The following is a 19,374-nucleotide window of genomic DNA, read 5'->3' as shown; positions in this document are numbered from 1 at the left end:
ACAGTCGTTTCCCTGATTCGACCATCTGGGGGGAGGGAGTGGGGAAAATTTGGGTTAATTCGGAAAAATTAGAAAAATTAGGTATTTTTAACTTACGAACGAGTGATCGGATCTTAATGAAATTTTATATTTAGAAGGATATTGTTTCTCTGGGCTCTTATTTTAAATACCGACGGAATCCGGTGACATTGGGAGGAGTTGGAGGGGAAACCTGAAATTTTAGAAAACAGTACAGTGGAGAGATCGGGATGAAACTTGGTGGGAAAAATAAGCAAAAGTTCTAGATACGTGACTGAAATAACCAGAACCGATCCAATCTCTTTGGGGGAGTTGTGAGGGAGGGGGGGGGGTTAATTCGGAAAAATTAGAAAAAAATATTTTTAACTTACGAACAAGTGATCGGATCTTAATGATATTTGATATTTAGAAGCATCTCGTAACTCACACCTCTTATTTTAAATCCCGACCAGATCCAGTGTCATTGGGAGAGTTAGAGGGGGGAGGCGGAAATCTTGGAAAACTCTTAGAATGGAGATATATGGATGAAACTTGGTGGGAAGATTAAGAACAAGTCCTAGATACGTGATAACATAACCGGACCGGATCCACTCTCTTTGGGGGAGTTGGTGGGGGAGCTTATTCGGTAATTCGGAAAAAATGAGAAAGATGAGGTATTTTGAACTTACGAACGGGTGGTTGGATCTTAATGAAATTTGATATTTAGAAGGACCATGTGTCTCAGAGCTCTTATTTATATCCTGACCAGATCCGGTGACATTTGGGGGAATTGGAGGGGGAAACCAAAAATATTGGAAAACGCTTAGAGTGTAGAGATCGGGATGAAACTTGGTGGGAAGAATGAGCACATGTTCTAGATACGTTATTGATATAACCGGACCGGAGCCGCTCTTTTTGGGGGAGTTAGGGAAATTTGATAGTTTGGGCACTTTCAGATAAGCTAGGACGTTGAAAGTTGGCGGGCGTTTCAGGGACCAGACTAGATTAAATTAAAACTAGTCTCTTCACCGATTCAACCATCTGGAGGGGGGGGGGTCGATTGAACAAGATAGTTGAGAAGAATTTTATTTGCCCATAAAACAAATGATTGTTCTATTTAAGTATGGGTGTAAGTAGATTCTCACTAAGGGTGCAAGAGGTCTCGGGTTCGAAATCCCAGACTATCCCAATTTTTACATGAAGAAGACCCGAAAATATATACGTGATCAATATAGCGATCGCTGAAAGTTGGCAGGCATATCAGGGACCCAACCAGATTAATTAGAAATAGTGACTTCCCCGATTTGACCATCTGGGGGGAGTGGAAGGACGGTTAATTCGGAAAAATTAGAAAAAAATAGGCATTTTTAACTTACGAACGGGTGATCGGATCTTAATGAAATTTGATATTTAGAAGGACCTCGTGTCTCAGAGTTCTTATTTTAAATCCTGACCGGATCCAGTGACATTGGGAGGAGTTGTAGGGATAAGTCAGACATTTTGGAAAACGCTTAGTGTGGAGGGATCGTAATGAAACTTGGTGGGAAGAAGCTCTTGGCTCTTTTGACCTCGTCACAAGTGCCATATGAGCTCTTGGCTCTTGTTATATTCTTTTACGTTACTTAACATACTTTTATCGTTAACCTTCAAAAGACATTTCTCTTCAAGAGGTTTTTCAAGATGTTTCCGGACATTGCAAGGGGTATTTTAAGACATTTTTCTTCAAGACGTTTTTCAAGAGATTTCAAGACATCTCAAGACATTTTCCTCCAGGACGTTTTTCAAGACGTTTCAGAACATTTCAAGGCGTTTAAAAGACACTTTTCTTCAAGACGTTACAAGACATTTAAAAACGTTTTTTAAGACATTTTTCTTCAAGATTTATTTAGTTCTTATGCAATAGGGAAATGTTTACCGTGTTAAGGATGACGCATTCACATGTGACTTTTTGCTTCAGGGCCCGTGGGGAAGCCCCAGTAGTAACTGAGGGAGGCACACACATGCGTTTTAAACACACGTTGAAAGTGAAATGACGGAATCTCGCGTGACATGCTCGACTTCCAGACCCCGTGGGGATATTCTCGCTTGAGGGCTCACACGTGGCTGTTGCGTAATGACGGTGCAAGCGTGGGTGTTACGTAAAAGCGATGCAGAAGAGAATGTTACGTAATGGCACCGCAAATACAGCGCACATGTTGATGTTATGTAATGGCTGTGCACACCTGAAATGTTACGTAATGTCAGTGCACGCGTGAAATGTTACGTAATGGCAGCGCACACGTGGGTGCTACGTAATGACGGTACACAGATCAGTGTTACATAGTACTTCAAGAGATTTTTTTTTCTTCGGGATTTCTTTTTCTTTCAATGCGTTTTTCTCAGGGACCCTTTATATTCTCATGAATTTTGTCCCAATTAAGATTCGAAATGGCCATTCCTAGACAGCACCCCTAGACAGCTGGACTTGCAATCTATTTCTTATATTATGATTCATAAAATAAATTCTACTTATGAAAACAAGAAAGGAAATAACAAATAATTTTTTTTTTAATGTGAACTCAATTTTTTAACTACTAAATTACAAAAACTATAAATACACACAACCGCCCTGGGGAAGGCTCAAAGAGCCTGATGTTGGACGGCTGCAATCCTCTGATTCTCAACCTAATTTAATAAAAAAAAAAAAAAAAAAAAAAAAAAAAACAGAAATTAAAGAAGGACAAAACACTCTCACTCAATTACTCCTTAATACCAGAATATACATAAATAAAGGCTAACAATAATTATAAAAAAAAAGAAAAAAAAGAATTATCTCCGCATTCCCAATAAATGTTTTTTTAATTTTACTTTAAACAACCCAATATGTTCTGCCTCCCTAATGCCAGCTGGGATATCATTCTAAATAGCCGGAGCTAAATACCTAATTCCGAAAGCTGCACGTGTGGTGTCTCGGTACTCAACAATAAAATTATCTGCCTTTCTAGTCTCATACCCATGGAATGAAAGATTTACTCGAAAAAAACTGGTAAAAACTGGAGGACATATGTCATTGCAACATCGATACGCAAAAACAGCAGCTTGATAATCTCGAATCTGACCAATGTTAAGCACTCGTAATTTCTTAAAACATGACACGGTATCATTCACATTTTCTACATAATTACCAAGAAGACGTACTGTTTTATTTTGTAGGATCTGCACTTTTTAAAAATTTGCATAGAAATTACTAGACCAAAGGACACAACCATAAGAAATATAAGGCGCAACAATGGTGTGGTATAATAACAAAAGAACTGGTAATGGTAAAACATGCTTTAATCGACGCAAAATTCCCAAACCTCTAGCAACTTTAGCTGCAATAAGATCACTATGGTTCTTCCAAGATAGATTACAATCAAGCTGGAACCCCAAATAACGCACTTCATGCACCTGTGACAAAGGCCTGCCGTTTCAAAATATCTTTTTATCAACACACGGAGGCTTACCAACTCTCCTATAAATCATAAAATTAGTTTTATTAACGTTCACTGACAAAAGGCTCAAACTTGTAAATACAAAAAATGCCTTTAATACCCAATTAACTTTCAACAACAAATCATCGACAGTGGTAAATGACGACTTATACTTATTGACGACATGACTGCCTGTCCATGGATTATTCTTTATGGTTGATTGTGTTTGGCTATGCTGTTTGACCTATGTGATTGTATGGATGAGTAGGGTTAAAGCCTCATTCAAGTGCTGGTCTATATTAATCACTAATTTAGGAAAAAAGTCTTTAGTCCAGGACTTTTAGGGTTTGACCCGGACAAAATTGCAATATAAACGAAAATGGTACCAAAATGATCAGAAAAAAATTCTGTACAACCTGCTGAAAGTCCCCATAAATCCGAGTGGGGCGAGTACCCGAAAAACAGGGGAAAAGGGGGAAATGCGGGGGAAAATGGGAAAAATGCCGAACATGCCCAGAAAATAGTTTAAAGTGAGTTTTCTGGGGTTCTCACATACGCTGATTACGAAATTGACATCGAAAATTCAGTATAGAAAAAGAGTACTACGGAAAACGGGGGAACAGGAGAAAGAGGGGAGAAAAGAGAAGAATACAGGGTAGGGGTAGAAAGCGGTTTGAAAGATATTTTCTGGGGTATTCCTATCTGGTGATTACGAAATTGAGAAATAAAATGATATAAAAAAATCGATTAACATAAAACGGGGAAATGGGGGGGAAGGGAAATATACAGGGTAGGGGTAGAAAGCATGTGGAAATGTGTTTTCTGGGGTTTTTCTATCTGCTGATCATGAAACTGACCCCTAAAATGAAGGAAAGAAAACGAGAACCATGAAAACCGAACAAAACTGGAGGAAACAACGGAAAAGGGGAAGGGAGGCCTGACTCCTGAGAAAGCTGCTAATGGCTAATAAGTAGGCATATGGACAAAATAACTCGCTTTAGTATCAAACTTGTACTTTCTTGAATCACAGACATTTCTTACAACTATTTGAATTACTAAACATAAAGAAAACAACCGCTTGGCAGTTATATATAAAATGGCTATTATATGTAAAATTTGCACTTTCGAAGGCAGTATAGTTGACTTGAAAAACACAGCATTGATATCACTAGTCGAGCTCCTCGTCTTCGACAATCTCGTTGTCCCTGTTCAAACAGTTGATACCCTGACATTCTCCGCACGCGAACGTACACGCTAATCCATTTTTCTTGCATCGCGAGTTCTCGCAGCCTGTCTTACAGTTGCATCTCACGACACTCAAAAGAGTCTGAGGTGCGGGCAACAAATGGGTCACCACAGGTGAGTATTTATGGTCTCTGAGGACCCAACCCCAGTCAGCCGGGTCGAGGTCAGCTGGTTCCCCTTTCCAACGGGATACCTGGAGGCGCACTCGCTGGGAGTGGAATGAAGCTGCAGCTTCGGTTGGCGGAAGCCTTTCAGGCTTAACAAACGCCGTAGTATTAGACGAAGAAACTTTTTCCAAGAAAATTCGATGTCGCAGCTTAGTGAGATCTTCGTTTGGTCTTGCTTTATACAAGCTGAGGAGAAGATATTCACCCGCTTTCACAATTTCATCTTTGGACGATGGTTCATCCAGAAACACTTTGCATTTTTTTCTGGACACTTCACTCTTCTTCAAAAGAGGTAGCACAGCTTGCTTTCCAAGTCCGAAAACTCGTGAGGTCGTGTCACATCCCAAGAGTGCGTGCCCTACCAGAAGCAGCCTGGATACTTCTCCCATTTTTTTTTGCACTTCGTTGAGGCACCAGAACCGTGTTATCGCTTCTTTTGCGTTCGTTGACGATTCGAAGTAAAGTGTTTTTGCATTAGGCGGGAGGTGATACAAGAGTAGAATCAGAAGGTCAGTGTCGTTGCCAAGAACTATTGTTTCAGAGTTTTCTGCTTTCGTTACGGCAGTCTTCACGATTAGATAGTCAGCATCGTCCTTCGCATGGACGACTTCAAATCCTTTGGCTCTGAGTTTTTCCCCGATGTAGCTTATAATTCGCTGTTTGTGCTGAGAGTTGCTCAAAAACTCTTCCTTCTTTTTCTGGAGCTTCATCCCTAAACTGAAATCGATCACTTGATGCTGGCTTCCCTTACACCGTCGGTTGTGCGTAGCATCTTTCGTGGTTGGACCAGCGCTGTATCCATCGAAGACAACAGTAGGGGAGGTACAGCGTCGAGTAACGAAACTAACATAGCTGTCACAGATTGAATCATAAGTATCACCAATCTTCCAAGGTACTTGCTGAAGCAGCCAACCTCCGTCAACTACAGTGACACGATCTGACACTGGCAGGTGGTGAATCGAGTCCGTGTTCGCTTCTTTCCATATTGCTTTCGCTAGTGCAGGTTTGTCTGGCTGACGCATTATGCCAGGATTCTCAAACAAAGCGGGCGGATAACTGCACAGTTCGTAACGTAGAGTTTCTGCCATGTCATTTTCAGATGTATGGGCAGCAGTCGAAAGACGTTGAAAAAGCAGTGCAGGATCGATATGCAAAATCTCGCCATCTATCCTAATGTTCCCATCAGATGCCAGTGTAACGACTTTGTCTTTCTTCCTGAATGAAAAAATTTCGACGGATTGGCCATCCATGCGCTGGAGGATCAGCTCACCTACAGCTTTAGCATCCTCTGCATTGACGCCTTTATGGGCAATCAGCCCGGAACCTATACTTCTAAGCTCTGTGGAACTAGTGAAAGGAGAGTTCTCTAGAAGGAATTCAAGAAACGTCAGTAGATCCTTAGTATCTCTCTGTATTCGTGCTGCGGTTACAGTAACGTGCTGTTCACTAGAACTGTACTCTAGACCCGTCAGTTTCTGCATTAGATCATTCACTGAAGCGAGTACTGGCATAGACATTGTCCATATGTTTCTCTGAAGCTCAGTCATCCCTTTTCCTCTTGTCAGCCCTCCATCTGTTTTTAAGCTCCTCATCAGGACTGTCTCGATGACGAGGTCTGGAGCCAATCCAGCCCAAAAATTCGATGCTTCAAGTTCCTGCATCATCTGAAGAAAAAGACGAACTGACTTGGCATAAAGATTATGCCCCGCAGCAGCGAGGTATGGGAGCATATCAGAAAGAGAGGATAAGTAGAGATCCCAGTCTCCAGTCCTTTCTGCTTTCAGAAACTTCCGAAAGATCGAAACCATCTCGGAATACTGCATGAATAGTTTCGCAGTTCTGCTGGATTTCAGAGACGATTTTAAGGCTTCGAGGCGTAGCGAAATCGCCTGAAGGGCTTCGTGGTTAGCCGCTTCTTCCACAGAAATCTTTCCATCCACCAAATCGTCATACACGCTGGAGACTCGTACAAGATCTTCGTGGTCGGAAGGTCTCTCGCCATACGGAATCGAATATGCCAGGCACAAAAGTGAAATATTCAGTGATGCGTCGACTAGCTCGTGAGCTCTTACTGCTCTTGCAACCGCTTTGCCGCTGAAAATGTGTTTCACTGTATTCTCCCCGTACACAAGTTCTAACATCTCTTTCAGGCCCGACCCTTCCATTATATAGCCTATGGCCCCTAAGAAGCTCATTCGTGTATGGAACCCTCCAAGCATTGTTACAATTTTCTTCAGGGGACTTGCTGGAGGCTCGTCATGAACAATCTTTGTCGCTTTCCAGAAGAGGGGCTGGTCAAACGTGACAACGGGAGTTACACCGAGTCTTCGCGCTTGGTCACTGAAGAATATGAGTTTGGAGTAAATACATGACAGATCAGTAGGTTTGTAGTCTATCATAGGTAAAAACAGAACTGAGGATCGTCCGTCATGTTCTCCGACGTGCACTGCCTGCATAAGGCCACTCCAACCAGGTCTTTGGCTTCTAAAAAGCCAGCTGCTGTGCCAAAGGAGGTCCAAGTTACTTTCAGAGGTTGTATAGCTCTGGAGGGTTTTATACACCATGCCAGCGCCCTCTTTGTTCCTTCGATTGTAGAAGTGGAAGGTCATGCCTGCGATGTCTTTTAGGGTTTCTGCATTAATTTCCATTCGAGGAATACTGGGCATTGTCGTTTTCGTTTTGGGACTCACTATTGCAATAATCCCCATTCCGTGAAATGTGCCTTTACCGTCAATCGTGCAGACATCATGGTCAGTTATCTGCTGCAAACTGCAAGAAACTGCCAGCGCTAAGCGCGAAAAGACCAGTCCCGTGACTTGCAGCTGCGTTTCGTTCAAATCTGAGTACTTCTTTATAGGATGAACAGAAGCCCAGCTTATGGACGTTGTCTATTAGAAACCGTGATCCGAAGTGGTGGTGGAGCTGAACTGCTACAAACACCTGAAGAGGTGCGAGGACTGTTCGAGGTAAACAGGTTTGTACTATTGCTTGACCAAGAGCTGCCACTGCAATATTCTCGTTTTCCCCTGGTATTAATTCGCAAAGAAGAAGACGCAAGGACTTGGGAAGGTAGCTTAAGCACGTTTCTACATTGTCAAGAGACTTGAAACTTGGATACTCTTCTGATAAAGGAGGCAGGCTTTTAGCTTAATTTTTGATTATTCTAGCGACCGTTTTATCATGTTCATGATCTCTACGTCCTCAGATTGGTCCTTAGGAAGCGTACGATGTTCGTTCATAATGAAATGAGCCGTCTCTCTGAATGTCACAATGCTAGCTTTCCCAGGCAAATCCGTGATAAGCACACGATCCTCGTAGCTTTCAAGCAAAAGACGTTGGATGTGCTTCACACTGTAAGCTTCACCGACTCCAAGGAAAGAATTCATCTTTTCTGCGACATCACTAAGAGTAAAGTGTTGGTCTTCTATACTATTAAAGTGCTCTAGAGACTTTTCAAAAGCTTCTCGCTTCTTTGTTTCGGCTGGTCTTCCCGCCTTGGCAGAATCGTTTTCTTTCTCCTCTTTGTACCGTTTTGGCATACTTTTGTTTGTCTTAAAGCTCACATAGCATGATTTATGGTAAACTGCATCTGCAGCATGGAGGTCAGAAAGAATGCAATTCATCCTTCCGAGAACAGTCGTCGCCCAATTGTCTTTGCCTCTACTTTCGCATGCCCGCAACACTGAGTGTCTAAGTTCTGTCGTGGCTGCTTTCACGCACTCGCCGTTGGCCCCCTTTCTTATCGACTTCTCGAACCCCACTTCATAGTTGCAAAAAATGCAACAGACCTGCACGTTAAAGAAATCTTGAGATCTCAGTTTTCTCGGAGTCTCGTTAGGGATAGGTTCTTCACTTGTCCGTTTCAAGGAATAAATGGTACTTTGGCGGCAATAATCTTTTCGGCATGCTTTATGAACAATCTGACCTGGTTCTGCAGCAATCTGGTCGCCTCTGTCTTTGCTTGCTGTGCACACCGATAGTGCTCCTTTCGCAGTCAGAACAACGGATGTGTCATCATCGCTTGATATGTCCTGCTGACAAAGAATGCAGAGTCTGTTGGAGCCACTCATCTTTCATCAGCACCATTCGCACGGCGAACGTAACTCTCTAAATGAATTCTGAACCTTCCAAATGGCGCGCCATCTCGAAAGACCGTCTCTGAAAACAAGCTGAAAAACTAGATGTCGCTCTTGCTTAATCTTGACAAAACGCAACTAATAACCATTAATTCGGGCACCCAGGGAAAATAATGAATTAAACTTGGCTTAGTACTGAAAGAAGAGTTGCCGATACGCAAAATTATGCTTGACTTAAAAAAAAATCTCGTCGTACCTTGATTTATCCTGCTACCATGTCACATGTGTAAGCATCCACGCAGACTGGGGACTATTGGATCCGCTAGATGTCATTCCGTCAGGATAGGTTTTGTCGTCGGCACTGGAACTCCGCGGTGACTAGTCTACCTTGCTTCTCTTACTGGATGTCGAATTAGAACAGGATTATGTTGACGAACCCACGCGCTTGTCGATAACGGCGAGGAATACGGAATAATGTAATTTCAGTATTTTTCCGTATTTCTTTCTCGAATTTTTTTTTTTGCCTTTTCCGAACCTATGGGGTAGCCGAACCTCTATAGATCTCCTGTATTTGTTCTCGAACTTTGTTTTAGATGTCAATTTTATAATCAGCAGATAGAAAAACCCTAGAAAACACATTTCCACATGCTTTCTACCCCTACCCTGTATATTTTCCTTTTTCCCCTCCCTCCCCCCCCATTTCCCCGTTTTATGTTAATCGATTTTTGTATATCATTTTATATCTCAATTTCATAATCACCAGATAGGAATACCCCAGAAAATATCTTCCAAACCGCTTTCTACCCCTACCCTGTATTCTTCTCTTTTCTTCCCTCTTTCCCCTGTTCCCCCGTTTTCCGTAGTACTCTTTTTCTATACTGAATTTTAGATGTGAATTTCGTAATCAGCGTATGTGAAAACCCCAGAAAACTCACTTTAAACTATTTTCTGGGCATGTTCGGCATTTTTCCCATTTTCCCCCGCATTTCCCCCTTTTCCCCTGTTTTTCGGGTACTCGCCCCACTCGGATTTATGGGGACTTTTAGTATGTTGTACAGAATTTTTTTCTGATCATTTTGGTACCATTTTCGTTTATATTGCAATTTTGTCCGGGTTCGACCCTTTTTTGAGCTTAAAGTCCTGGACTACTTTCTTTTCTCCTTCTGTCTTTTTTTTTTTTTTTTTTTTTTTTTTTTTTTTTTTTTTTTTTTTTTTATGTGTTTGTGCTGTTGCATTGGTGATTTCTCTTTTCATGATACACAAGGTACAGAAGTGGTCCCAAAACTGACCCCTGAAGTACACCTCACCTTACTTGAAAAGGAGAAGGAAACGCATCATTTAATACAACTTGAAAATGAAGAGAAAAAAATCCAATAGTTGAAAAAACGAGGATTTTGTCAGCCAGTAACAAAATATACATATGAAAATCAAGTATATATTTCGTGTAGTCTTCGAACGAGGCAGTGTGGTCTCCGAAGTTATCTGCATCGAAATTGTAGACAGGCAAGTCTGTTGCAAGTCAAAGAATATTTATTCAATCCAATTGGTAACTTCTCTTTCATTGATCTCAAGCTGTTTTTTGTCTTTTGATTCAGAGTCTTTTCTCCTCTCGTACTGTTCACTTAAGAAAGTTAGATTTTATTGTTTTTTTTTATTTCCTCTTTCTTATATTTTCTTATATTCACTGAGGTCGACTTGGCGGAGGTCCTTGTCGAAATATTTGATTAATTTTCATCTGCATATTTTGTTACTGGCTGACAAAATCCTTGTTTTTTCCCCTATTTAATTTTTCTCTCTTCATTTATTATTTCCTTTCTTTTTTCACAAGTCATGCATAACCAGTATGGTCTCAGAACGTATTTACGTCAAGCTTACGGGGAGCATTTGACCAATATTTTTTTTAGATTTTTTAAATTGTGTTTTAAAAAAAACACACAAATCTTATGTGTCAATTCAATTTCTTAGAAACTTGCAAAAGAAATCGAATTCTTCCTCCTTCTTTACGTTACAATTTACACTTAGTTACACAATCTGAAGGCCAATTTAGTAAGAAAATGGGTTTCAAAACTCTAACACATATTTTAAAATACCATAGACCCAAAAGATATGCCCTTAGTAATAAAATATCAAATTTCCAATCTTTATTACATCAAACTTTATCCGTTCCAGATTTTCTCCAAATTTTAAATATATAGCAAAAGTCTTTCCGACACGTTTTCAATTTAGCGTAAACTCACTTATGAGAAAAACTTTCAAAACTTGAATTTAACATTTTCAACAAACACGAATTTTCCTTCTTAGATTTTGTCCTGGCCCTCCTTTGGAAAATCTATCCTCCAAGGTTTTCACACCCGAGGAGCTACGTATTCTATCAAAAGGACCTCAATTTGCGATGGCTCAGACACACCGTAAACATATCGGAAATAATTATGAGTGCGGATTCCAATATTTTTAGCTCTCGTGGTGAAGTTGAAAATCCAGGCCACTAAGAGGAGAAATAGTAAAGAGTGTTCTTGATTATAAGCCGTCATGGTCGCTTTCAGCTCAATCAAAGGAAGAAATTAAAATCCTCCGAAATTTGAAAAAAAAGATAAAAATAAAGTAATTACAAGAGCGGACAAAGGAAACAGAGTTGTAATTATGGATGCTGCAGATTATCAAATTAAAATAAATTCCCTTTTATTGGATAAAAATACAAAGAAAGAAGAACTGATCCCATGGATAAATACACCCAGCAGCTGAGAAAAGAATTAGAAATTCTAAAAGACAATAGACTAATCACCCCTAAAATGTACAGAAAATTTTACCCCAAAGGTTGTTCAGCCCCAAAATTTTATGGTCTACCCAAAATCCATAAGAAGGATACTCTGTTACGTCCTATTGTAGCATGTTATAGTTCTCCAGCTACAGGTGTACGAAGGTTCTTAGCTACAATTTTCAAGCCTCTTCAAACAACACAGAAATCTCATATAAAAATTCCATAGATCTTGTTGAGGAGCTGAAAACTCAAAGTACAACAGAAAAAAACCATCTTATCTAGTTTTGATGCCGTTTCCATGTGCACTTCATGCAATGTCCATAAATGTGAACAGACCTTACAAAGGAAATTAGAGGAAAATTCTGCTTGGTCAGATTATAAAACCTTAGAAATTGATACAATAATGACGCTTGTACGTCTTTGCAACAAGTTCTCTTAGTATTTTATGTTTCGAGAAAAAATTTTCCTTCTGGTCAAGGGTCTGCCCATGGGCACTGTTTTGTCTCCTTTTTTGGCAAATTTTTACACGGACTTCATAGAACAATCTGCTTTGAAAAGTTTCTCCTTAAAACACTCTCTCTGGTTTCGCTTCGCTGATGATATTCTTGCTGTTTGGGAACATGGTCAGGACTCTCTAAATGATTTTTTTGCACATTTGAACTCTTTTGATTCAAATCTTCAATTCACAATAGAACTGGAAGATTCAGGAAAGCTCCCTTTCTTGGATGTTTTAATTATAAAAGATACTCCTAGCTTTGAATTTTCTATATACAGAAAGCCAACTCATAATAATCGGTATCTACATTTCTCATCAAATCACCCTCCTTGTGTAAAAAAAGGGGTAGTAATTTCTTTAGTCGACAGGGTTCTAAAAACATGTTTACGTAATCATGTAAAATCTGAGTTGGATTACGTCAAATATATTCTATTCTGCAATGGCTACCCAATCAATCTCATTGAAAACATAATAGACAGACGATAAAAAAAAAGTAAAACAGGAAAATTAGGGAACCCTTTTTCCCCGATTCAGTTACACTGGCAATTGAGTCCTCTTTCTTGTACTTTTTTTTTTAGCACTGAGGACGACTTGGCGGAGGTCCTTGTCGAGATATTCGCTTGATTTTCATCTGCATATTTTGTGACTGGCTGACAAAATAAATAAATCGATTACTAAAGTCTGGCTATATCTGAAGTGCAACTAAGAAATGCTTTAGAAGGTTATTATAAACCCACACAAACCGATTCTTCACTTCTTAGAGATATTATCCCAGCATTTTGGAAGGTCCTTCTTAGAGAATTTCTAGAGATGTTTTCTTAGAGAATGACATAAACTTGTTCAAAGCATAGGAAAATATTCCTTTTTAGAGAATATTTGGAGATGTTTTCTTAAAGAATGATCTAAGTTTGCTCAAAATATGGGAAAATGAGGGTACAAGACATGTGACTTAATGCTGTATTTTGTTCATTTTTTCTTGGTATTATTTTCTCTAACTTCGAAGCCTGTGACAATCAAGGGCTGACAAACGACACTCACTAGCAAGCACTATCACACATATGACGTTTTTCGGGCATTTTCTAGCAAAAATAAAAGTTTACATCAAAATCGATCATTTAAACTTAACGAAAAATCCTTATTAGCGTTTCAATCAATGACTGACAAACGACACGCTCTAGCAAGCATTATCACACATATGATATTTTCGAGCATTTTTATGTAAAAATATTCGTTTACACAAGAATCGATCTTTTAAACTTAATGAAAGAATCCCCATTAGCGCCTCTTCTGATGACTCCTAGCAATTGAGGTAAGCATGACACAATGTACAACTCCCGAAGACACAATTCTGGCGCACATTATCACATCTAAGGGTTTTTCAGCTTTTGCCCTCCTTTATAAACTAAAAATGATCAGTATTCTTATTTAAACAGAGATAACTTGCAATTTCATTGCTAGATTCCAATCCATGGCAATTTCAAGCCAGTGACACCCAATGGTTGACATACAACACCCTCTAGTATGCATTATATCACATATGACATTTTTCGGGCATTCTCCTGTAAACATAATCGTTTACCCTAGAATCGATCGTTTAAACTTATTGAAAAAAATCCCCATTAGCGTTTCTTCTGATGACTCCTAGCAATTGAGGTCAACGTGACACAGTCTTAGGTTTTTTTTCAATATTATCCCCTCAAAATAGGTTTATAAACTAAAAATTACCATTGCTTTTACTTGAATAGCGGAAACTTGCCATTTCATTGCTAGATTAAGATGTTCCACGACAACTGCAGGCCTGTAACACTCAATGGCTGACAAACGACACCCTCTAGCAAGCATTATCACACATATGACATTTTTCGGGCATTTTTATTCAAAATATTCGTTTACACAAGAATCAGCCGCTTAAACTTACTGAAAACATCCCCATTAGCGTTTCTTCTGATGATTCCTAGCAATTGAGGCCAACGCGGCACAATGTACCAACCCCCGATGACACCCCTCTAGCACACATTATCTCATCTACGGATTTTTTCAAAAAATTCCCTTCAAAATAAATTTATAAACTAAAAATGAGCATTGTTTTATTTGAACAGCGGAAACTTGCCATTTCATCGCAAGATTCCGTGCTTGTGACACCCAATGCCTGACAAACGATACCCTCTAGCAAGCATTATCACACACATGGCATTTTATCAAGCATTTTCATGCAAAAATATTCGTTTACACTAGAATCGATCATTTAAACCTAATGAAAAATTTACAGTAGCATTTCTTCTGATGATTCCTAGCAAGTGACACCAGCGTGACACAAGGTGCCTCCCCCCCCCCCGGATTTCACCCTTCTGGCACACACTATGACACCTAAGGGTTTTTTGAGCTTTTTCTCTCAAAATAAATTTATATTTGTCAGCCATTGAATGTTACAGGCTTGGAATCTTCATGGAACATCGCAATCTAGCAATGAAATGGCAAGTTTCCGCTGTTCAAATAAAAATAATGATAATTTTTAGTTTATAAATTTATTTTGAGGGGGAAATGTTGAAAAAACCCTTAGGTATGATAATGTGCACCAGAAAGGTGTCATCAGGGGCTGGTACATTGTGCCACGTTGGCTTCAAATGCTAGGAGTCATCACAGGAAACGCTAATAGTGATTTTTTCATTAAGTTTAGACGATCGATTCTAGCGACAACATGTATTTTCGCAGGAAAATGCCAAAAAAATGTCATACGTGATAATGCATGCTAGAAGGTGTTGTTTGTCAGCCACGAGTGTCGTGGACTCGGAATTACCATGGAACACCGCAATCTAGCAGTGAAATGGCATGTTTTCGCTTATCAAATAAAAACAATGGTCATTCTTAGTTTATAAATTTATTTTGAGGGTAAAAGCATGCAAAAACTATTCGGTGTGATAATGTACGCCAGAGGGGTGTCATGTGGAGTGGTATATTGTGCCACGCTGACTTCAAAGAAACGAAGAAACGTTTTTTCTTCAAGCACCACGATGGAGACTTAGTATTATCAATCAAGGGCGTCCGCAGAAAATTTTTTTTTGGGGGGACAGACACAAAAATAGCAGTGATGGATGGAGGGGCGAAGGTACGGGGATCTATTTTAGGATGCATTTTTATTGGAGTAAGTTTGTTTTTAAATACAATGAACAAAAAAATCTAAAATAAAAGAAGTAACTAAATTTGCTTGCAAAATGAAACGAATTCAGCAAATTTTAAATGATGAAGATTCAAAGGGATCAATTTATTTAATCAATAAGATATTTAACTGTTATACTTTATTATGCATCCAGTCTGAATCCATTACATCAACAACTCAGAGGAAAAGAAAATCAAACTCAAACTAAAATTACAGGAAATTTTTTGTTTCCCAAGGTTACAACAGGTAATCTTGTCATTATGCAAGACCAGACACTAGTCTTTACGCAATTTCCCTAGCTTTAGAATAAGCTACCGAATAAGTATAGATAGGAACTTAAAAATAACTTCTAAGCGGATACTTCAGGGTCTGATGTCATTCCTGGAAGTTTCATTTGTCTTCCCTCGATCAGAAAATTTCTAAGATATCAAAAGCCCCTACTGTGGGGTTTTGCCAAATCTTCACATTTCTAAGACCCTGTACTGAAAAATCACTCTGCTTTCATAGATTCCACGTTTTGATTTTTATGGGCATGTAAATATACCTTTATCATAGCAGAACTATTCCCCCTCCCTTGAGCTGAAATCCCCATATAAAAATTGCAGAATAGTGAATGACAAACTAAATTTAAACTTACAGTTCAGCTGTCAAGTTGACCCTTGTGATAGGGTTCCAGTTTTAAGCGCACACATAGCCACTACTCCTTTCTTCCTTTAATAATTCAAGATGAATGGCGACCATCTCAAGCCGCAGATGCTATTAAACTTCTTCGAGATTCAGGTGTGTCTTGTGTCATATGGAATGTTTTCTAAGAAACGTAGGCGTCTATTTCTTAGAAAAAAACTAAGACTGTAGGAAAAGCCTTTAGGGGCTTATTTACCACAGGATTTCTTTGAATGTTACGTAATAGGGTTTTGGGTATTACATAATTGGACATGTTGAGTGAAAAACGTCTTAATGAAACTCCTGCGATTGACTAGTGGACTCAAACTTGTCCAATTATGTAACACCCAAAGCCCTATTACTTAACATTCAAAGAAATCCTGTGGTGAATAAGCCCCTAAAGGCTTTTCCTACAGTCTTAGTTTTTTTAAGAAACAGACACCTACGTTTCTTAGAAGACATTCCATATGACATAAGACACACCTAGATCTCGAAGAAGTTTAATAGCATCTGCGGCTTGAGGTGGTCGCCATTCATCCTGAATTATTAAAGGAAGAAAGGAGTAGTGGCTATGTGTGCGCTTAAAACTGGAACCCTGTCACAAGGGTCAACTTGATAGCTGAACTCTAAGTTTAAATTTAGTTTGTCGTTCACTATTCTGCAATTTTTATATGGGGATTTCAGCTCAAGGGAGGGGAAATACTTCTGCTATGATAAAGGTATATTTACATGCCCATTATAAAATCAAAACTTGGAATCTATGAAGGCAGAGTGATTTTTCAGTACAGGCTCTTAGAAATATGAAGATTCGGCAAAACCCCACAGTAGGGGGGCTTTTGATATCTTAGAAATTTTCCGATCGAGGGAAGACAAATGAAACTTCCAGGAATAACATCAGACCCTGAAGTATCCGCTTAGAAGCCATTTTTAAGCTCCTATCTATATTTATTCGGTAGCTTATTCTAAGGCGAGGGAAATTGCATAAAGACTAGTGTCTGGTCTTGCATAAGGACAAGATTACCTGTTGTAACCTTGGGAAACAATAAATTTCCTGTAATTTTAGTTTGAGTTTGATTTTCTTTTCCTCTGAGTTGTGGATGTAATGGATTCAGACTGGATGCAGAATAAAGTATAACAGTTAAATATCTTATAGATTAAATAACTTTATCCCTTTGAATCTTCATCATTTAAAATTTGCTGAATTCGTTTCATTTTGCAAGCAAATTTAGTTACTTCTTTTATTTTAGATTTCTTTTTTTTTGTTCATTGTATTTAAAAATAAACTTACTCCAATAAAAATGCATCCTAAAATAAATTCCCGTACCCTCCTCCTCCATCCATCACTGCTATTTTGGTGTCTGCCCCCTCCCCCCACAAAATTTCCTGCGGACGCCCTTGATTGATAATACTAAGTCTCCATCGTGGCGCTTGAAATCCTATGTAATTAATTACTATTTTTTTTCACAAATATTTTCTTTTACTTTTCTAACGACCTAGGCCGTATCCAGAAGGGGAATTTAACCCCCCCCCCCCCTGAAATGTTTGTCCAACTCGTAAAAAGCTTAATGAAAATAAATAATAAACCCAAATAAAATTCTTTTGTAGCCCCCCACCCAAAAAAGAATCCTTGATACATCCCTACCAGTGACAGACAGCAACTGAGTAGAAAGCAGAAAATTGCTCCACTTCTATAAAAATTATAAGCTAAAACCATCAAATTTAGCGTTAGGCATTTCATATTCACAGATGTACCTTTGCAGAGGCATCTGAATAATGTCTCTATCTTCAAAAAGTCTTCTCAGAAAATCTCCCACTTCTTCCAGGTTATTGGGTCCTCCCATATTTAGCATCAATATTCCAGTCTTTGGGGGTACATTCGTCGATTGCTAGAAAAAAGATTAGCGTTTACATTTTAATCATGCTTCCTGAATATGAAGTACGTGGTTTATAAGGATAATACAGCAAAAAAACCATTGATTGATATAATACTACATCGTCATCTCTGTATTCCATCAATACAAGACATGTTTTTTTTCACCTCTAATACACACCACCATACACACCACACCAACACTCGCAGTAAAAAGATTACGCATCAAATTAACCCAACAGCTATCGTTTTTTACGTTTTTTTTTCTTTTTAAGTAAATAGCATTGAATTAGTCATAATTGGACTATTCTTAGCGTTAAGTTTCTATACTGGTTTATCAGTGTTTTCCCTACCACAAGTTCACACCCTGCACGATATTTCACTACTTTCTTATTCTTTTTCTCCTGAGCTTTCCTCTCTATTTTTATTATGTTTTGTACAGATAAACTAAATAGGATTTTAGGTGAAGACTGTTCTGAATTGCTAGATTGGATTTATTTGCTTGAGATATACCTCTAAGCATATAAATGTAATAACACTTTCCTACAAATGAATAGAACTGACCAAACAGTATGGGAAACGTACAAGAGTGGAAAGTGACTAGTGTGAGCAAAATAAGTCGCTAACGCCGTCTAGCGATTGGTGTTTCTTGGCACTTTTTTTTGTAATGATAAGGCAAATTAGTGTAACTTCCAAAATTAGAATAGTGATGAGTGTCTAATCTCAATTCCGGCAAAAAGGACAATTACAAAGGCTGAAAAAAATCCAAGAAACGCCAGATACTAGGTGGCTTTTGTGATTTTACCCACACCCTAGGGCGAGCCTATTAGGCTTAGGTTACCTGGTCGTCTATGAGTCCAGGCAAATTCAGTACCCTGTTTTGCATACAACTCCAGTGGACATAGTCCGTCATGAGTTAACCCAAAAATATCGATCATCCCCATTGCAACTCCAGTAGGCAAAGCTCATATAATGAGAACAATCTCAGTTGTCCAACTGTCTTTAAAGTCCTGTGAACATGGTCAGTTATAAATCTTGGCAAACCTTTTATTTGGGCTCTGCAATGGCCTTCCAATGGCTCATAGAATCTCATTGACCATTTGAATTACCCCTATCTATGACTATCTACATTAGTTCTGCCCTAAGATGGATGGATGATAGACTATCTATCAACAGGTGAAATGACATCATTTTTGTACAACTCTGAAAAAGGCTTATGGGCCAGCTTTGCCTCTCACTCAGACTATCTGCCTTAGGTGTTTCTCCAATTAGCCATGACTCTTAACTTAAAACATCACAGTTCACCAAATTGACTTTAATTCAAAAATCTATAGCTAGACTTAATTTTACTACGTTTTCAAAATAAATTAAAATCGAATTTATTTAAAAATAAAAAAAAATACACAAAGAATACAAACGTAGTACCACCTGCTTCAAATTCGCAGCTTTAACAAATAATACAGAAAAACAAAAAGGAAGCAGAAAAAACTAAC

General features: G+C 38.8%; 1 protein-coding gene across 2 annotated transcripts in view; it reads right to left on the bottom strand.

The window, feature by feature from the left end:
• The window catches only part of LOC136033542 (ferrochelatase, mitochondrial-like), a 59,253-nt gene that overhangs the window by 26,206 nt on the left and 13,673 nt on the right, over positions 1 to 19,374 (bottom strand). For both annotated transcript variants that reach the window (XM_065714284.1, XM_065714285.1), the window contains exon 3: positions 17,764 to 17,897. In XM_065714284.1, coding sequence (XP_065570356.1) covers positions 17,764 to 17,897 — 134 coding nt within the window. The remainder of the gene's footprint in view (positions 1 to 17,763; positions 17,898 to 19,374) is intronic.

The sequence above is a fragment of the Artemia franciscana genome, chromosome 12 (assembly GCF_032884065.1).
Source record: "Artemia franciscana chromosome 12, ASM3288406v1, whole genome shotgun sequence".
Lineage (NCBI taxonomy): Eukaryota > Metazoa > Arthropoda > Branchiopoda > Anostraca > Artemiidae > Artemia > Artemia franciscana.
The sequence above is the reverse complement of the archived record's forward strand: the minus strand, read 5'-3'. Positions and strand labels throughout refer to the sequence as shown.